Below are 19,614 nucleotides of genomic sequence, written 5' to 3' on the forward strand. Positions count from 1 at the left end.
TGAGTATTAAGTCCTAAGCTATATATACTGTCGTCGTCGTCGTAGCTCTTTTTGCTGTCGCCTTCAGAAAGTAAGTATCGCATACTCTGTACTCATTGAACTTAGTCAACCCACGAATGTGAATGATTATCAAGCCAATCATTGCCCTTCCATCAATTCACTTACTCTCCTCTTATGTAATTTCAATCGATACACACATATTAGCCACCACTGGGGATCTCCCTCCTGGGCCTCCTCCCTCGAGCCCCTCTTTCCAATCCTTACAATCCCCGGTTTTAGTTACAGTTTCACGTCACGAATCACTCACACATCACGATAAGTCGGATAAGATAAGTCCAGCAAGGTTAGCAAGGTTATAAAACAAACCGAAGTTCATTCCTGACCCCACTCACCTGCAGCGGCGAGGAGAGGAGTGCGAGCTAGGTAAGAAATACTACAAAGGATACAAATCTCCTTCTCTGGCTCTCATTTCCTATTCTCCCCTCTCCCTCTCTTCCTTCTATTTCTTGTTCTTCTTCTCTTTCGCCAATCTCCCCTCTTTCTCATCATCGCACAAACAATGGCTTCCCTAAGAGCTGCCGCCCGATTGCCTCCCATGGCTTCAAGGGCCCTTCCACGAGCTGTACGAACATACGCCACTACGAGTGTCAAACCATTCTTCACTGGTGAGCCAGAGAGACCACATGTCAAAACTGCCATTCCAGGCCCAGAATCCCAAAAGGCAATTGCAGAATTGGATAAAGTGTTTGATACTAGAAGTTTGAACATGCTTGCCAATTATCAAAAGAGTTTGGGTAACTACATTTCGGATCCAGATGGGAATGTTTTGTTGGACGTGTATGTTATCATTACCCGTTCTTGTAATGATTTCCCACAATATACTGATGTCAGAATAATAGTTATGCCCAAATCGCATCCATTCCAGTTGGTTACAGCAATCCTCATCTCCTCGAAGCCGCACAATCCGAACAAATGGCATCTGCCATCATTAACCGTCCTGCCCTTGGCAATTTCCCTTCGCACGATTGGGCCGATATTATCAAGACGGGTATCTTGAAGGTAGCACCAAAGGGTCTCGATCAGGTGTTCACTGCCATGGCGGGTTCGGATGCCAATGAGACTGCATACAAGGCTGCATTTATGTATCGTCGACAACAAGAGCGTGGTGGTGCACATGTGGAATTCTCAGAGGAAGATATTGCTTCATCTATGCTTAACCAAGCACCAGGTGCTCCTCAATTGTCTATCATGTCTTTCAAGACTGCCTTCCATGGACGTCTTTTCGGTTCCCTTTCCACCACTCGCAGTAAGCCAATTCACAAGCTCGATATTCCTGCTTTCGATTGGCCACAAGCTACTTTCCCTCTTCTCAAATACCCACTCGAGGATCATGTCGTGGAGAACCAGAAGATCGAGGAAGAAGCTCTTGCCGATGTTGAACGTATCATCACCACTCACCACCTCCCACCTTGTGCCGTCGTAGTCGAACCCATTCAATCCGAAGGAGGAGACAACCACGCCTCACCCGCCTTCTTCCGCGGTCTCAGGGCCCTCACCAAAAAACACAACGTCCTCCTCATCGTCGACGAAGTTCAAACTGGTGTCGGCGCCACCGGTAAATTCTGGGCCCACGAACATTGGAACCTCGACACTCCTCCCGACATGGTCACCTTCTCCAAGAAGGCCCAAACCGCCGGTTACTACTTCGGAAACCCAGAGCTCCGTCCCAACAAACCATACCGTCAATTCAACACCTGGATGGGAGACCCAGCTCGTGCCATCCTTTTCCGTGCCATCATTGAGGAAATCGAACGTTTGGATTTGGTTAACAACACCGCCAAGGTTGGAGATTATCTCTACGGAGAGCTCGAACGTCTTGCCAAGCAATATCCAGGAGAGATCCAAAACTTGAGAGGCAAAGGACAAGGAACTTTCCTTGCCTTTGACAGCAACCGCAGAGATGAGGTCCTCAAGAAGGCCAAGAGTGTCGGTATCAACATTGGAGGTTCTGGCGAGCGAGCCGTTCGTCTCAGACCTATGTTGATCTTCCAAGAACACCACGCCAACATCCTGTTGGAAGGTCTTGAGAAGATTTTCAAATCCTAGTTTTCCGCTAGGTGTCGCTGTCTCACCTTTTCCCCCTTTGGAAATGAGCACACGAAGCGATGATAAAAGGAACTTTGCTTTCTCACGACACTGTTTTTGACTTTTTTTTAACCTCTTTTGATTTGTGATTTTGATTTTTTTTGGGAATTTGGTTTTTGCATTGGATACGGATTGATATGTAACTTAGCCTGGGTAAAATGTGCTTGGAGTTTTCAGGTTGGATCACCAACTGCGTTAATCGCGCGGTGAAGATGAGATGAAATGGGCACGCAGGTTTTTGCAGATGCATATGATCTAGATAGAATAGTATGAGGATGATGAGTACGAAGATGAATACAGAGATATGACGAGGGATGAAATTTCGCCCTCGCTCAATTTTGTTTGGGTGCAGTGCGGTGCGGGTTGATGTGAAGATGTGAAGATATGAAGATGTGAAGATGGATTTTCGTGTATGTGGTGTGATGCGAATAGTGAAATGAAATGAAAGTATAGCAAAAAAATGGTGAGTTGGAGTTAGCGGATGAGTTCAGAAAGAGAATTATACTCAAGTACATGATGTTTGTTTTTGATAATCAACATGATTAAATAGTAGTGAGAGACGATAGGGATAATAGGGATGACGAAAAGAGAACCTATCTGTATATATGGGAGTGAATTTGAGGGAGGACATGATCGGTTTTATGAGAATACAATGATAGCATCAGCAATGGGAGATAGGTAGCATCGCAATATCAAATTGAATATTCCATACGGATATCGACATCACTAGGGCAAAGTATTGGGATACTCCCCGATATACACACAATAAACCCCAAATAGCATCGGAACATTCGAAATATAGTACATTCATTCATTAACTAGGTATCTTACACATAACGGCCGTTCGTTCTTCCTTATTCGCATTGTAGTTTGGTGATCCCTCCGCCCCGTGGCATATTTATTCGCTCCTAGCCAACCCTTTCCACTATTCTTCAGATTTTAGAGATTCTTAGAGCTTATCTTCTCATTTCCCTCCAATGTGTATTTCCAATGCACATCATACAATTAAATGCCCACTTGTGATGCAAAGAAATAAAGAATAGGCTTGGTATATCACCGCGCGGTAGCATTTATTGTTAAACAACAGAAAAACGAAGAGGAGAACAATTTTAGTGCTGCCACTCCAAATTTCATTACAAACATGGTATCGTAGCATAAAGAAATGAAATGAAAAGTAAAGAAAGAAAAGAAAAGAAAAGAAAAGAAAATCGTTGGGATAAGTGGCATTACATCTGATTGTGAGGCATCGACAGATGTTGTAGAACAAAAGGTATGACTTCGTTAAGGGCATGAACCGAGAAATATGTCGTAATTTGTCGGGCAAAAGTATCGAAAGAGGTAGATTATAAATTGATGTTTCTTGTGAAAGAAGTTTGGTATGTGTTGACATATGTAGGATGGACGCTTAAAGATTACTCATAATTGGCCAAGAGGTGTGACAGAGACGAACTTAAATGTCAGATCTTTAATTGTCCTTGGGGTTTCCCACCATATCTGTGCCTTTGTATTGCATTTCCTGCTGTTCTTTATTGTTTGCTTGGCCACTGGCATGTATTTGGCGTCCTTCAACATTGCTCTGGGCGTCAAATTGCGTCCCTTGGCCTTGGTTATCTCGAGTAATTTGAGCTTCACGAGGCTCTGCTTGGAACTGGGCTCTCATAGATCTATCAAATGTCTGATGAGTACCAAATCCTGGAGGTGTTTGAATTTGTTGCGGAAATTGGGCTGGGAGAATGGGGAAGCTGCCTTCGCCTGTCCTAGGGACCTTTACAAGAGTCAGCACACAGTAACTCACACACGTTTTTAAGTCAACATACGTTTGAAGACCTTGAGGTTGGTCGACCACGCCTCTTCCTACTGGAATCCATTTTATCACCAGTAGAATTGACTGCACTTGGCTCCGACTTTTGAGCTAAGGTAGCAATGGGTGCAGAAGACAAAATGCTTTCTAAGGTGATATCTCCACCACTAGCCATGGGAGACTCGATGGGCCCCTTGGAAGTTGCGAGTGAATCTATTCGCTCTCCACGCGCGATTTCTTCAGCCTGTCGAATCTTGAGATCGGTCTTAGAAGGGCGACCACGCTTTTTCGGTATTTGGCCTGCAAATTGCGGGGAGAACGAGTTTGACGAGCCATTTGGAGCCGGCTTAGGCTGAATGCTGCGCTGAATAGAAGTAACATCTAAACCTGGAGTCCGTCGCTTTCGAGAAGAGTCGGGAGCCGTCAATTCAAGATCGGAAACAGACTTGCGTTTGTTCTGGAAGCCAGGAGAGTCGCTGGAAAATAATGAAGCGGAGGGTAGTTGCGGTGTCAAACTATTGTAAGTTCGACCAGCGATACTATCAAAAGTATGTATACAAGATGCCAAGTTTCGTCCTAAAATCTCCAATCAACATTTTTTTCCCATTAACGTGTGTCGGCGCTTGTGAGTTGTTCATATATGTCGCGCGGGATTATGGGGTCTGAGAGCTGGAGATCAAGCTGGGGTAAACGCGCTTACCTTGGGGAACCTGCATTAACATCCAATTTGGGTTGACGTTGCTTTCATTCAGGATTGCCAACAACTTTTCTGGTGGAATGGAACTTGTCTTAATCACCTCTGCAAGAAGGAACCGCTATTATAACGACGATTGAAAGTCAGTCTAAGGCGCTCTTGGCAATGTTGCGGATGCGAAGATTGCGTTGATCTCAGTTTGCAGTGATCATTTTTGGATTCTTGCGCAAACATACCTGTTCTTGTTCTGTAAATGGCAACTCCATGATTGTTGCGAAGGATAGAAGTGAGGTATGGACAATGGTTGAAAAGCTAGATGCTTATGATCGACGTGTAGTATTATGTTCAGTTAATGCCTCGAGAAGAATTCCCAAAAGATGGTGTGTTGAGCGAGTGAACGTGCAAAAGAAAATTGACAAATAAAATAGATCAAGAAGTCATTTAATAATTAAGTATTGGACATTGAGTACTATTGCGGTAGGAAAGAATCCTCCTTATTCACCTGTCTGAAAAGAGTGAATGCGGGTGAGCAATTGAGAGGAATCGAAGCGTTCCAAGGGTTATAGATTGTGTAGCAAAATCAATGTACAATTGAAAAATGAAAGGTAGAAAAGCGACGAGAGCGATAAGAGGCCCGCGACCCGCGTATTTTGGAAGGAACCTTGAAGAGGAGGAGCAGGTCGTTGAAGGAAGCGCGTGCAGAAAAAGGAAAGGCAAGAAAGGATAAATTGTTTTGAGTTTTGGGGGTTGTTTTTGGTTTGCAACAATGAACAACCATCAACGAGACCGCCACTATTCACACCACGAGATGTACCTGTACCTGTATCTGTATCTGTCTGTATATGTGTGTGTGTGTGTGTGTGTGTGTGTGTGTGTGTGTGTGTGTGTGTGTGTGTGTGTGTATGTACCTTGGTCGATATTGTACGAACGGCTGTCAGCCGTAAAAAGATGGATTAAATTTTGATTTCATCTGGAGGATTCCAAGTAGATGTACAATGGATGATGAATGTAGACGAGAGTACAGAGTACAGAGCACAGAGTAGAGAGCAGAGAGTATAGAGTAAGGAGTGAGCCCAGATCAGACAGGTGGGAGAGATACCTAGGTAAACAAGAGACGACGTAAGAATAAGTTTTCACACTCTTTTCTGTGCCTTTCTTCTCTTTCATTTCTGGATGGATTTTGGTATTTTTCCTAGGTTGTTTCAGGAAGAGAATAAACAACATGGGAGGGGATGATGTTGTGCAGATATGCAAGTCCCATTTCCCTCTAGGACTTTTAACTGGATGTATTGATACCAGCTAATGCGCTGTGCAATGCAAGATGTTAGGATGAAAAGAAGCGGAGAAGGGGAGGAAGTAAAAGTGATGCATGATTTGAGTGAAGGAGAGGAGTGAGAGTGAGGAGTTCAAGAAGGAGTGAAGGTGGCTCGGAAATGGTGTCCGAGGACTAAGTAGGTACCTACCTGGGCAGGAAGATAGAGATACTAGGTACTAGGTACTAGGTACTAGGTACTAGGTATCTAGCTGAAGTGAGGTGAGAAATAAGAAACGAATTTCTGAATTCTGAATTCTGAGGTCTGAGAGATTTCAAGTGGATCCACCTGGGCAACCTTAGGTATACCTAGGTAGGTACCTATGGATGGATAAAGCTGGAGCTGGAGTGGCTGATAAAGTGGCTGATAACTTAAAAGTGGCTAATTTCTCTGGAGCTCTTATCTATTTGGATGCCCAGGTGGTCTGTTTTCTATACCTACCTACCTACCGCTATCAAGCAATGCCCAGGTGCCCTTCATCCATTCCCGACGTCTTCCTTCCTTTCTTCATCTTCGCCATAATCCATTGCACTGCATGTCCAAAAGTCTGGTTTGAATTTATCTCATCATGGAAGTAGTAGGTATAATACTAGGTAGGTACGAGGTAAGTATATCAGGTGCTATTCCCTTGGGATTCTGCAGTTCAATTCTTTCAAGATTACCCATCTACCCATCTACCCAGGTATGTATTTGCGTAAAAACAAGAAATCTATTACATCTCATCTTATCGTTGCAGAGGTCTGAAAACAAACGGAATGTCCCCAGATATCTCACTAGGGAAGGGATTCTGGATCTACTATTGGATACCAACTATAGTTCAAACTGTCCTTGCAGCTTCCTGGAACTCGTTCTATTCTACCCTGAGATTGGCTCAAAAGGAATTCATCAACCGCCAATGATAAGCTGGAACAACCTAGTGGAATCGATGAAATCCAACACAACCCAACCATTTATTACTACAACGACTTGATAAGGCTGTGAGTTCTGCGACCTCGTCAGTCGTATACATAGCCTTATTCCCAACCTTCCAAACAGTCTTTCCCCTCGAGTATCATTCATTGATGAGGTATCTTCAAAAGTATTCGAGAATGCTGAATTGATTGGTTTTGGAGAGGTCCGATGCTTTGAATGGCTGTTCTTCCGAGGCCAAATATGCGACCCATTGATTGTACTGTACCTCTGTCTCTCTTCTTCTTTTCTTTTGACGTTAAACGAATCATCTCAACTTAAAACGAAAGCGTCAAAATATTCCAATCCCATATTTCATTGGCATGGAAACAATGATATTGATTTCTCCAAGGGAAGTGATGCTCCCATATAACTCGAATTCTCTGTAGGGTTCATGTTTTTTGGCGCATGCAGGAATGCGCTGTCAATAATGCACGAGGTACCTGGATACCTAGGTATGAAAGATGGCCTGTTATTTTTGTCTCTCTCTCGTCTTGACCACCACTGACAAACAATCACAGATACGATGATGCTATAAAATCGCGATAATATACCTTCCGTCCGATATATGACTACAAGCCCTATGTCGGAGATCTTTGTGGGGTAGAACATAAGAATCTGGGATACGCTGTTGCATGATCAACTATGCATTTATACAATTTGAACTTATACTGCTGCAGCAATACATGAGTGAATGGATGCTATCGAAGAATGAACATCTGGCGGCACATTTGCCAATCCACAAACTCGATACACTATACCTCTACGTTCGATGTCATACTACAAATAATGGGAATTGAGAAGGGCTAAGGACTATGCAATGGGCACACGGGAAGGTGGCCCATAATGGTCTTTGAAGGACGTGATACCAAATACGATATACACATATTGTGATAAGTGCCTAGGAGGTTTTGGTAAAGTTTCGTGGCGACGCTGACGATTTGGCATCATCTGAGCTGGCATTGAATTTAGCAGATAAGCTGTTTTATATTATCATACCATACATTTGGTAAGGTGTGAGGGCATGACCATGTTTGGATAGTTTGGGGCATAGAATACGCGGTATCAATCGATCGAAATGATTTAGCAGATTGGAGTAGTTATCAATTGTCTGCGTGGGTTAAGGAGAATACTAGGTAGTTTGATTTTCAGCGTTCTTTCAGAAGTAGCGGAATTAAGGTTAGCCGAGCGCGCAATAGCTCGTCTCAATTTGTATCGTCGTCCTCCTTCATAGAGCAATTATTAGCAATTATCAACTACTTTGGGGGCTGAAAGCCATTTCAATTCATGAGTAGTGATATGTGAGCATTGGGATAGAGGAAATTAAGAGTTTGGTCTTTGCAATATGTTGCAGAGGTGAAATTGGAGGTTCAGCCGTCGCATTTCCATTACTTCGCTCCAATCTCAATCCATCCTGCCGTCCAACTTTTCCACGTTCCACATTCATTCACCGTGGCAAACAAGATATTTATGCTCTTGTCAGCAGAAACTCGACCATATTTAAGCCTGCGAAGCAATATCGACCTCGCCAGCTAATATTTCGCGACCTTGCATGCAAGCTATTCGCGTTTTGCCATCCAGGCGCAGCCACTTTCTTGACTTTCAAGTGTGCGCGCAACAAACAAGAATTAATTGCTTGCAAAGTCAAGGAAGTCTTGAAACTACCAATACCAATAATACGGCGTTGTGTTCTACCGTCGTTGGGTACTTCACGTCTGCCACCACTAGTAAGGGAACAAAAGGCCGCTTCGAACACATTAACAAATAGGTCGGCTTCCCCTTCGCACCAACACACAAAAACAAAGTAATTCGCACCACAACTTTACGACGTCTCCTGCTCACGATGGAGGATGACATACGGGAGCTCCAGCCAGAAGCTGTAGATGCTGCGATTGGTGAAATGAAGATTGAGGAGGGGATTGAGGTTCAAGATTTTGCCAATGGCTTAAATGGATATATTTCTACTCCTACAGAAATCAAGAGGTCTCACTCCAGTACACCGGGTCTTGTAAATTCTCGCTCTCAAACACCGCCCAGAAAGCAAAGCACCAGCCAAACACCAAAATCTGGAGATGAAGAGGATGAAGAGATTATTGGCGGTGATATTACCGTCACCGTCGAACCTGGCAAAGTACCAAAGCTATCGAGAAAGTCGTCACAAAAAGTAATTCCTCGACCACCCCCTCTCTTCAACGACCTTCCAGATTCTACAGAAGAGGCAGCTTCAGTTTTTCAGGTAATCAAGGATTGTATTTATGGAGCTAAGCACATGGGAGCTTCAGATCACGATGCTTTGGATTGTGATTGTCCCGAGGAATTCAGTAAGTCTACAAATATACTCCAAGCACTTTCTTTACTTTACGTGCCATCGGTCGCAAAATTTCCACTTCAGCTGACTTGTTTTATCAGGCGATGGAAAAAATCATGCCTGCGGAGAGGATTCAGATTGCATTAATCGACTGACCAAAATGGAATGTGGTGGAGGTCATAAAGATTGCAATTGTGGTGTGGCTTGTCAAAATCAACGCTTTCAACGCAAACAGTATGCCAAAGTTTCAGTGATCAAGACAGATAAAAAGGGTTACGGATTACGCGCAAATACTGATCTACATCCTGATGATTTCATCTTCGAGTATATCGGAGAAGTTATCAATGAACCGACATTTCGACGACGTACCGTCCAATATGATCAGGAAGGAATCAAGCATTTCTATTTCATGTCTCTTACGAAGCATGAATTTGTGGATGCAACCAAAAAAGGAAATCTAGGTCGATTTTGCAATCACTCTTGTAATCCAAATTGCTATGTCGATAAGTGGGTGGTCGGAGAAAAGCTGCGCATGGGCATTTTTGCGGAGCGTGCAATCAAAGCCGGAGAAGAGCTGGTGTTCAATTATAATGTTGATCGATATGGTGCCGACCCTCAACCTTGCTATTGCGGCGAACCGAATTGTACCGGATTCATTGGAGGCAAGACTCAAACTGAGCGTGCTACCAAACTTCCTCATGCTACCATTGAAGCTCTCGGTATCGATGATGGTGATGGTTGGGATACAGCTGTTGCCAAGAAACCCCGGAAAAAGAAGACGGGTGAAAATGACGAAGAATATGTTAACAACGTTCAACCAAAGGGTCTCGATGAAAATGGAGTACGAAAGGTTATGGCAACTCTTATGCAATGCAAAGAAAAATGGATTGCTGTCAAATTGCTTGGTCGAATCCAACGTTGCGATGATGATAAAGTTCGAAACAGAGTTATACAAATGCACGGTTATCAAATTCTTCGTACGACCTTGACTACTTGGAAGGAAGACAATAACGTGATCCTCCAAGTTCTCGATATTCTTTACAAATTTCCACGACTTACTCGAAACAAAATTGTTGATTCCAAGATCGAAGCTGTTTTAGAAGATTTCACAACTTCCGAGCATGAAGACATTGCTTTCGAGTCAAAGAGGCTATTGGAAGCATGGAGCAAGTTAGAGCATGCGTATCGAATCCCAAGAAGAGCCCCAACTCTTGTTGCACAAGTATTCGAACGGCGTCCAGACCAGGTAGAGAAAGTCACTCCATCACCATCCCCTGTTATTGTTGCCCCGACTGGCCCCCGAAGTGGTGTTCCTCAACGCAACGCCAACTTCGTCCCAAATCGCCCTATGTCTCGGCGCCCTTTTGTCCCCATGGTATTACCACCTGGCTGGTTTACTGCGATGGATCAAAACGGAAATGCTTATTATTATAGTAAGACGGGACAAACGACATGGGAGAGGCCATTTATGCCAGCGGGTGTAATACCACCGCCGCCACCACCCAAGGCAGCTCCAAAGAGTGTGCAAACACAGAAAGCTCTTCAAGATATCATCGACAGTATTACAAAGGAGCCCTCGACAACTCCGGCACTTTCTTCCCATTCCGCCGAGGGTACACCCAAGGAAAAGAAGAAGCCTGTAGAAAAATGGCGCTCGTTACCTATCGAGAAGCAGATGAAACTATACGAAAATACTGTATGTATAATATCTAGCTTCTCTATCAAAATATTTGTTTCTCTTCATGTTAAGTCTGTCAAATATTCTTTCCTGACCTCTCATTATAGTTATTTCCTCACATTAAACACGTAATGCAAAAGTATTCTGGCAAACTTCCCAAGGACGATCTTAAGAAATTCGCCAAGGAATGTGGGAAAAAGCTCGTGGCTTCTGATTTCAAAAACAATCGCATTGAGGACCCCACAAAGATATCCGACAGGAATCAAAAGAAAGTCAAGCAATATGTGTTCGACTATTTTAAGAAGGCTGTGGAAAAGAAAAGGGAAATGGATGAAAAGCGAGCGGAAAGGAAAAAGCGCGAAGGGCAGGCTAAAGTTAATGGAAATGGCACAAACGAAAAGGGGACAACGCGAGAGATTGCAAACTCGATTGTTAGTCCAGATGTGATTGATAGCGAGGACGTGGAAGTCAATATACCAAGTCCAGCCGCATCACCTAGTGGACAACTCGAGATTGAGTTGTTGAAGAGGAAGAGGGAAGATGACGAGGAAAGTCCATCAGAAAGCAAGAGGGTCAAGGAGGATGGTAATGAGAGTACAACACCAACAGATTCATCTACACCTCCTCCGCCTCCTCCGCCGCCGCCTGCGGAAGAGATGCCTACGACAGGATCGGAAGATCTGGAGATGGCTAATGGTGAGGGTGAGGGTGGGGGTGAGGGAGAGGGAGAGATGAAAGAAGAAACGGAAGAGGAAAGAGAGTTAAGGATGCAGGAAGAAGATTTAATGAGGGAGAATGAAGAGGCTATGAAGATGGAGATGGAAGTAGATACTGATGGAAGGTTGAAGGGGAATAATGGCTGTAGTCAGCATATCAATGGTGGAAATAGTGGTGGGGAAATCTCGACGGAGGGATAGTATTTATTGCCAATGGAGGGACACAAAAATTGGGAACCGCCTGTATCAACATCATCATTATCTTCATTTAAAGAAATTCATCGGCATCGTATGGCATCGCATCAGGGGTCGGTCATATCATATTAATCATATGGATAGGGAGCGCACTAAGTGAGTTTGGCGTTTACAATTTCTTCATCTCGTGTTGGAGATTGAGAGATGAATATCATCTTAGATCAAAAGGATAGTTTGAAGGGGTAGTCACAGAGTAAATACATGCTGCTATTCCGCATATAGTAAAAAGGGAAGTAGGCTATTTAGATACTAGGTTGTTCGTCAATGGAAATCAAGTGGGTTGTAATGATAATTTATTAATCAATGGGCTTTTTGTGAATACGATATATGTGTATGGAATTGAGAGGGGAATATTGGTGGATTCTCTTTCTCTTCTGCGAAATGTGTGTTTTTTATGGTTGGTCGTGTGAGGTTTCTTTTACTAGACTTTTTGGGTATAGATAGATATTTACTCAGGCGCGGTTGGATTAATCTGTGTTTTCTTTCCATGCACAGGAACCTTCTGGGTTTTTGAGATGCGTATCTCGAATGTGGAGTTCTTGTGTGGTGGATGGGATGGGATGGGATGGGATGGGATGGGATGGGATGGGATGGGATGGGATGGGATGGGATGGGATGGGATGGGATATATATCTCTGGACTAAGAGTCAGGATCAAATTAGCTTTTCCTTTCTAATCATTCGGCTTCTTAGAGTTTCCTTCCAGAAATCTTCTCCCCTCTTTCTTCCCATTTCTGCTGCTCTATATTATATTATCATGATTTCGATTATCGGTTTCAAAACGGCAGCGGGACGGCGAGATTGGAGGGGTTAGATAGGGAGGCAGGCAAGATTGGATACTGATGGGGACCGCGAGTGAGTATCTAGCCTGGAGGTATTCGATGATTCTGTTTGAACTTTGTGGTGGAATATAGAAGTGAGTGAATGAATAATTTTGTATATATATATGAAATATGAGATATTGTATCCCGGATTTCGATTTAGTTGTAAGGAGATTCATTTGCTTGGAAGTATCTATACATACATGCATGTATATGAATCGGTAACATAACTAGGTAGATAAATCGATATCTTCAAGTCCGAGGAAAAGATTCCCGTCCACAACTTCTATCCCAAACGATCATCAAGCAAACAGTGTTTAAACTCCCTCCAGCGATTTCAGAAAGCTCCCTGATTTTTCCGCATCTATACTGCATTGGTATCAGAAATATGTACGAGTAAGTAGAAAATACAATCCTAAATCTACCCTCCAAACCCACCAGAACATTCTCCGACCGAAACAGGATCTACAAAATTTTCCTCCTGCAATCCCGTGGTGAAAATTATTCGTGATTATCTCCTCCGGGTTCATTTGATCTCATGATAAACTGGATTACTAGAAAGTAAGTGTCTAGAGATTTCCTCTCCGTCCTCTATCGCTAATCAATGGCGATTAAATCGCCACCCCTGAATCACTTGCGTAAGCGATTCTGAGTGTTGATTGGCAGCTTCATTAATTGAATGTCGCGAGTGGATATTCGTCGTGTTCTTGTGAATCAGTAATGATTGAGACATGGGAGATGTGGTGATGTGATGGATTTCTCTTCTTCTTTCAAGGTCCTGTGATTTCAGAATAGTCCGATTTATCAGTGTTCCTGAGAAAGAAAAATTCCAACTAATTTGGAAGATTAGAATTGCTGGATTGGAAATAGTTTGGGGGGAGGGTTCAACCAAGAAGCAATTTCCCGGATCATGTGATTGTAGACAGGGTGACACGTTACTCCCTTCATCTCGTGTATATTAGACAGCAAGTGTGAGTCATTTCAGAAAGATCAAAAAGTTTATTATGAAGATGCTATTGATTCTGAACTGTTCCATAAAAGTCGAACCAATCCAGCCATTCCATTCCGGTTGTGTCACCTAGCTGTAAGTTTGTTGGACTTATCCCTAGAGTCACTTCTTCATTGTCGAAAAATTCGACAATCTGATGATCTGACATGGTAGAGAATTGAAGCGGCTCGATGAAACCGGGCTCCAGTCTTGGTTCCTGCGCCTCTTGGGCAGTATTGCGTCCTACTTGTTCATAATTGACAACAGATAGATCAGATGGAGCAGATCTTCGCCATGCTGCGGAATTCCAAATGATTTCTTTCAGGTGTCTACCGTATAAAGCAGAACTTCCTCTTCTGTGGGGAGTGATATTTCCTATCCTTTCCAAAACATCTGCAGTCTCCTCTATCAAAACTTTGATGCTTTCTCTTAGACCAGAGTTCTTGTTCGCAGCCATCGCGGACAAGTGAAGCGCAAAACATGCTGAAAATGATACCATAATTGCTGTATTATTGGGCATGGACTTGAGAAGTGGCTCTCCTTGGACAGCAGCTCTCATAACATTTAATGCAGATGACAGACCAGCAGAACGAAAGTAAGAAGAGACTGCCGGGAATCGGGTGGGGTAGTTAAGGACGTTACTGTATATAGCAAGACGGGTGTGAGAAACAAGGATTTCTACATAAGGAGGTAGGCGGAGGTCTTTGTTTCTCCCTATCTCTGGGGTCCAGGTTGAATACCAGTGATCGAAAAAGTCATCGATTGTTTGTCGAAGAGTCTGGGCAATGTCATGGCCTTCTAATACTGTGGATACAGTCTTGTCGCAGGTATCTTTTATACGAGTAATGATTTTGGCCTATCACACCATTAGTCTTTGTACAAACTTCTCAAGAATAACATACAATATCTCGCCGTAAAACAGATGAAGCTACAATTGATCCATCCCAGGTATCAGCGAGATTAGAATTATGCCAAGCGTCACAAGTTGCAACGAAGGGAGATATCTGAACAGTAAAAGCTCTTCCTCGTGCCAAGCACACGCTGTGGAATGATCTTAGCTTGTTTGAATAGTACTTCGAAGCGAGAGACTTACCCTCTATCAAGATTAAATAGAGCAAGCCATATTCTTTCACGCCGGCGAATCAGCTTTTGGCCCCACTGCGTCATAGGGCCAACTTCAATAAAACCGTCCATGTCGAGAGCCTTCCTTGCAGTAATGCATTCTGACTTTGGAATGGCGGTTTGAAGATTGTCGGTATTCTTTACGATGATCTTATTTAGAGATACATCAAGGGCTATAGAGTGCGCCATTGCCATGTAAGAACAAGTCTCATCATCAGCCCAATGCTCTTCTGGTAGCATCCATGGAATATTAACCATGAATGCGAGAACAATTTCTGGTGATCTGTACCTCTTTGATATCACATAGTGAGCGAGGTGTTTACTGTGCTTAGAAAGACGCTTCGATAGCGCCTCTCCTGAGGGAATGAAAAGCGCGGATACAGCTAACATAGAAGTCATGAGAAACGCAGATCTTGAGCGCACAAAGTCTGCCGTATGAACAGAAGGATCAAGGCCCCATCTTGTATGTGATAGATTTGCATAGAAACTGTTAAATTTATCAGCAACATTGACATAACCTTCCGAGGCAAATTTAAGGAGTTTCAATAGTTCGGATGAGCAAACTTGGTATAATCTGAGAGCTTTCGATGTTTAGAATGCTGTTTGGATTCAATACTTCAAATCAATCGAATATTCTGACTGAAGTGTGTTCTAACCAATTTCAAGAACTGCGCATTTCTCACCGATCAACTGCTGTTCGGACTATTGAAACCCCCAGTATCATAGGCGCGACTCACTATTTTATAAGCAGAGTCACTTCCTCATGAGTCACCAAACCAATATCGATAGGATCAATATCACTTCCAACATCAAGCCGTGGTTGAAAGGGTCCAAAGAATCGACGAAGCTCTCCTGTTTCTACTAACGGGGGAGGCAGGTGCAGTTGTTTGGTTGCAGTATCTGCAAGATCTGATGCCCGAGCCAGGAGCTGCAGCGGATTCTCAGCATCATCCAAAGCGACACTGCCCATCTCGACTTGACCAATTGATTCATGAGCCCTGGATAATGATAGATTAGTAGCTTCTGGTAACCCACTGTTCATGTCATTTCGAGGGATTGGCTGCTCCATAAGCTGCGTGGAAATATTGTCAGTACTTCCAGAAACCAGATTCTCGGCTTCGGAGAGAAGGAACTGTAGACGTCTTTGTTCATCCTGGGGTACATTATCATTCTTGGAGCTTTTCATAGCCTTTTCAAGCTGATGAACAGCTTTATCTAATCCACTCCGTTTGCTGAATTGAGGTTAGAAGATGTCTAACAAGTTGGGAATGTATGGCTAGGACTTACTTCTTGATCCCTTTTCGCCTTCCGACATGATAATCTGGTACCAGGCATTCCGTATTGTTCTGACGACATCTTTGGCAATTGATATTAGGAGGTTCACGAACACAGCGAGTCTTGGTGCGTCGACAACTTAAGCATGCAGCTTGCTTGTGAGGCTTTTTAGAAGTAACATTGTCATGATGTAAATTCGGTACTTCTGGTACCTGCAAATTCCAATCATTCATTTCAAATACAATTTCTGAGGTAAATTGCTGCAGAGGCTGTGGTAGTGACGAGAATTATTGGTATACCAAGCACTACGCCTGGCAAAATTCTACATCAACTGGGTTGGAGTGATCGGTTACAGAGTATTCACAATGGAACATTGAATGGGTTTCAGATGCGATTTCATGGTTAAGTCTAGCACACCGTGTGATGATCAAATTACAGCTCGGAAATTCAGTGTTATGTGAGGTTCAATCATATGTACGATGCTTATTAATATAATTATACTGAAAAATAATAATAGATGTGTTTTGAGTATTTAGGTGATTTATACAATTATGTCATACGTCACCAAAGATCGGCGATAATTCTGGTACCGAAAGCTTCATCTCGGCCTTGATTTATCTCCTTCTCCAGTACGTACCTCGTCAAAGTGATCTCATGGAGCAATTCATTTTCCTTCTCAAACACTTCTCATCACTGCCATTATGTCGAAACTTTCTCCCTCCTTGAAAGCTCTCATAAGTGCACCTTATGCTCGCCCAGGCTATGCTCCTGCACCAAGGAACATCCGCTCCGTTTTCCAAAAGATTGAAGAGGAGGCGTCCGCGAACAATGTTGGACTGCCATCATGGCTAACGATCTCGGTACATCGATTCCCACCAACCGTCGAAGAATAAACTTGGAAAACTGATATCATTCAATGGCAGACAGCTGCGACTATGACCATGAATTCCCCCGATTCAATGCTAGAGCTCTTTCGACTTGCGACGAAGGATAAGGATCATGCGCATGCAGTGAAAACTGTGGAGCAGATGAGGGAGGTGGGATTAAAATGTATAGGTTTCAATGGGGTAAGATGGCATTATTATATACTAGATTACTATAACAGATCCTAACGTACACCTCAGATTCCCAGAACAATCAATGTTCTAGGTCAGTTCCGCTCAAATCTACCAGATGAAATCATGAATTCGTTGAACAAAACACCGTCTCGGTAAGCCTATTGACACCCGATGTACCTCTCAATGTCCGCTAATATATCACCAATTCACAGTGAATTGACAACTGCAAATGTTGATGATGCCAAAGCCCGAGGCCGCGGGCTATGGGATTCTATCTATCGTCCCTTTGAAACAAAACTACTCAATAAACTTGCGGAATCGCATCCAGATCTTCCAGTCTTTATCCTGAATTCTTATTCTAGTCTCTTCACGACCAGTAAAGATTGGAAGAGTTCTCACAAGTCTGATTGGTATAACATGCTTAAGAGCACAAACCGGAGTAGGCCCACAGGTCACCAGTCACGTATTTGGTTTACGAAAAGCGTTTGAGGATGGTACATATAAGGCTGCAGGCGAAGAACCTGTAGAGGGAGTAGAATGGTTAGCAGGTGAGGAAGGAAATGCTTGGATTCTCAATACAGTAGATAAGATTGTGGAAGCTATTGGTGGAGAGAGCGGAGGAACTACATTTGCCCCTGGAATTAAGGCAAAGTTGTAGATATGCTAGTGCATTGTTGTATATGACATGAAGTATAAATACGGGATGGCTTTAAGGCTATATTGAGTAATGATCTAGTGTCAATCAGCGATTTTGAAAGCGTCCGTATGTTGATGAATTTTCATTGATCTTATTCTGTTAGAAACGCGATATTACCTCTGGGTGAATTTCGCTGCGCAAATCTCTCCTAATAGTGCTGTTATTCTCTATTCTCCCGTCCCAAATTTCCGATTTCAGGACCAATTCTTACATGCAGCAAATATCGCAACGGTTTTTGGCACTTGACAATGAGTTCAATATTTACGCTTTACTCCGACGCTTCAGATGGATCAGGAAGAATTAGCAAGTAGTAAAGTATTTGTTCACCAACTGTGCTCCATAACTTTCGCGGATTTTCTTTCTTTGGAAGCGACAGAATACAGAACTATAAAACAAGACGATGCTGTCGAAAGCCCCCAAACAACACTCGTCGCAAATGTATCGAATCTGATGTGAAGAATGATCTTGATACAGATCTTACAGCGGAAATCTCGCACTCCTTCCGTCTTAAATGAATGCGGAGGAAGTTTATCTTCCAGCTATTCACCTAGAGATCCCTTCTATGATTCACAAGAAGCCTGGTGCAGTAGCTCTAGGTAGTTTCTCCACACAGACGATATTGTTAGCAATCTCTTCCGCTAAAGCTATGCGAAATCTATAAGTAACCTCACCAGCATGCCATGTGAAATTGAAATACAATCCTCGAATTCTTTTCACAGAGCTCAAGTAAAATCTCGCAAGAGATTCCCCTGATATAGTTGGTTAGTTTCCGATATTTGCGTTTGCGCACGCATTGCTCTGTTCCGACAAAGTAAGTTCAAGATAGCATTCACGCTTTGAAATCGGAGGAATCGTTGTGATTTTTGATTTTTGATTTTCGATTGTCGAGTTAGAATTCGAATTCGAATTGGGATTGAAATGAGAAATACATACTAGCAGGATAGTTCTCTATATTCGGGGGACGCCGGTTCCAGACTGTGGAAAGATATTTAGCATATTTAAGCTCTAGCAATATTCCTCTCCTTTCCTGTATATATACACCCGACTTTTTTGATCTTCTGTTGGGGGGTTATACGATGATTGTAACTACTAGATACCTATCTTCGTATCTAGTATATTTTTAACAACTACAGTTAGAATACTAGGTAATGAAACCAAACCAACCCAGAAAATTCATATGACTTGATATATATAATCTATATTTAAATAAATTAACAATCGAAATATTATCTACTCTCAATAGATACTTCCTCTTCATCTCATCATCTCATCTCATCATCTCACCACTCTACCTAACTCCATCAATCTCACCACAACCGTTATACCCCTATAATCTTCAATACCATTACATCACCACCCCAATCACATCCTATTATTTCCTCTGAAATACTCTCTACTCTAAAATCCATAATCGGTAAAGATAATAAATAATTCATTATATATATCCCTTTAATCGATTCCTAAATCCAATGAGGAATTTGCAATACATACATACCTGCCCAGTCTTTTATAATCGCAATGTTTCTCCTCTTCTATCTCCTCTCAATCTCAATCCTATCCTATCCTACCTAGGTATCCATCCATCCATCCATCCATCCATCCATCCATCCATCCATCCATCCATCCCTAAACCAAACCCCTAGCCCTAACCCTAGCCCTCAAGTTCCTTCCTCAGCTCTCAATACCCGTTAATCACCACTCGTACCTTTACACCTACACCTTTACACCTCTACAATCTTTTCTACAATATCCCCATCCCATTTCCAACTCTCAACTCTCGACTATCAAAAAATTGA

The 19,614-nt window shown here is 42.9% G+C and overlaps 5 protein-coding genes across 5 annotated transcripts; 3 read left to right on the plus strand and 2 right to left on the minus strand.

The window, feature by feature from the left end:
- Window positions 1-559: 559 nt before the first annotated feature.
- On the plus strand, window positions 560-2,106 carry EAF02_006770 (uncharacterized protein; the record flags this gene model as incomplete). The annotated part of the gene is made up of 2 exons (XM_038902818.1): window positions 560-837; window positions 900-2,106. The coding sequence occupies 2 exons, from the start codon at window positions 560-562 to the stop codon at window positions 2,104-2,106; spliced, it is 1,485 nt and encodes a 494-aa protein (XP_038757139.1).
- Window positions 2,107-3,610: 1,504 nt separating this feature from the next.
- Window positions 3,611-4,906, minus strand: EAF02_006771 (uncharacterized protein; the record flags this gene model as incomplete). Its single annotated transcript, XM_038902819.1, has 4 exons — window positions 3,611-3,910; window positions 3,963-4,522; window positions 4,647-4,761; window positions 4,877-4,906. The coding sequence occupies 4 exons, from the start codon at window positions 4,904-4,906 to the stop codon at window positions 3,611-3,613; spliced, it is 1,005 nt and encodes a 334-aa protein (XP_038757140.1).
- A 3,838-nt stretch (window positions 4,907-8,744) lies between these two features.
- EAF02_006772 (uncharacterized protein) lies at window positions 8,745-11,804 on the plus strand (the record flags this gene model as incomplete). The annotated part of the gene is made up of 3 exons (XM_038902820.1): window positions 8,745-9,222; window positions 9,311-10,905; window positions 10,995-11,804. The coding sequence occupies 3 exons, from the start codon at window positions 8,745-8,747 to the stop codon at window positions 11,802-11,804; spliced, it is 2,883 nt and encodes a 960-aa protein (XP_038757141.1).
- Window positions 11,805-13,691: 1,887 nt separating this feature from the next.
- EAF02_006773 (uncharacterized protein) lies at window positions 13,692-16,296 on the minus strand (the record flags this gene model as incomplete). The annotated part of the gene is made up of 5 exons (XM_038902821.1): window positions 13,692-14,522; window positions 14,569-14,707; window positions 14,760-15,275; window positions 15,526-16,020; window positions 16,076-16,296. 5 exons carry the CDS (start codon window positions 16,294-16,296, stop codon window positions 13,692-13,694), a joined length of 2,202 nt encoding a protein of 733 aa, XP_038757142.1.
- Window positions 16,297-16,535: 239 nt separating this feature from the next.
- Window positions 16,536-17,779, plus strand: EAF02_006774 (uncharacterized protein; the record flags this gene model as incomplete). The annotated part of the gene is made up of 5 exons (XM_038902822.1): window positions 16,536-16,923; window positions 16,987-17,130; window positions 17,188-17,273; window positions 17,334-17,497; window positions 17,550-17,779. The coding sequence occupies exons 1-5, from the start codon at window positions 16,765-16,767 to the stop codon at window positions 17,777-17,779; spliced, it is 783 nt and encodes a 260-aa protein (XP_038757143.1). The 5' UTR covers window positions 16,536-16,764.
- Window positions 17,780-19,614: the final 1,835 nt, after the last annotated feature.

Source organism: Botrytis sinoallii (assembly GCF_014898435.1).
Source record: "Botrytis sinoallii strain Bc 23 chromosome Unknown BSIN_011, whole genome shotgun sequence".
Taxonomy (NCBI): Eukaryota; Fungi; Ascomycota; class Leotiomycetes; order Helotiales; family Sclerotiniaceae; genus Botrytis; species Botrytis sinoallii.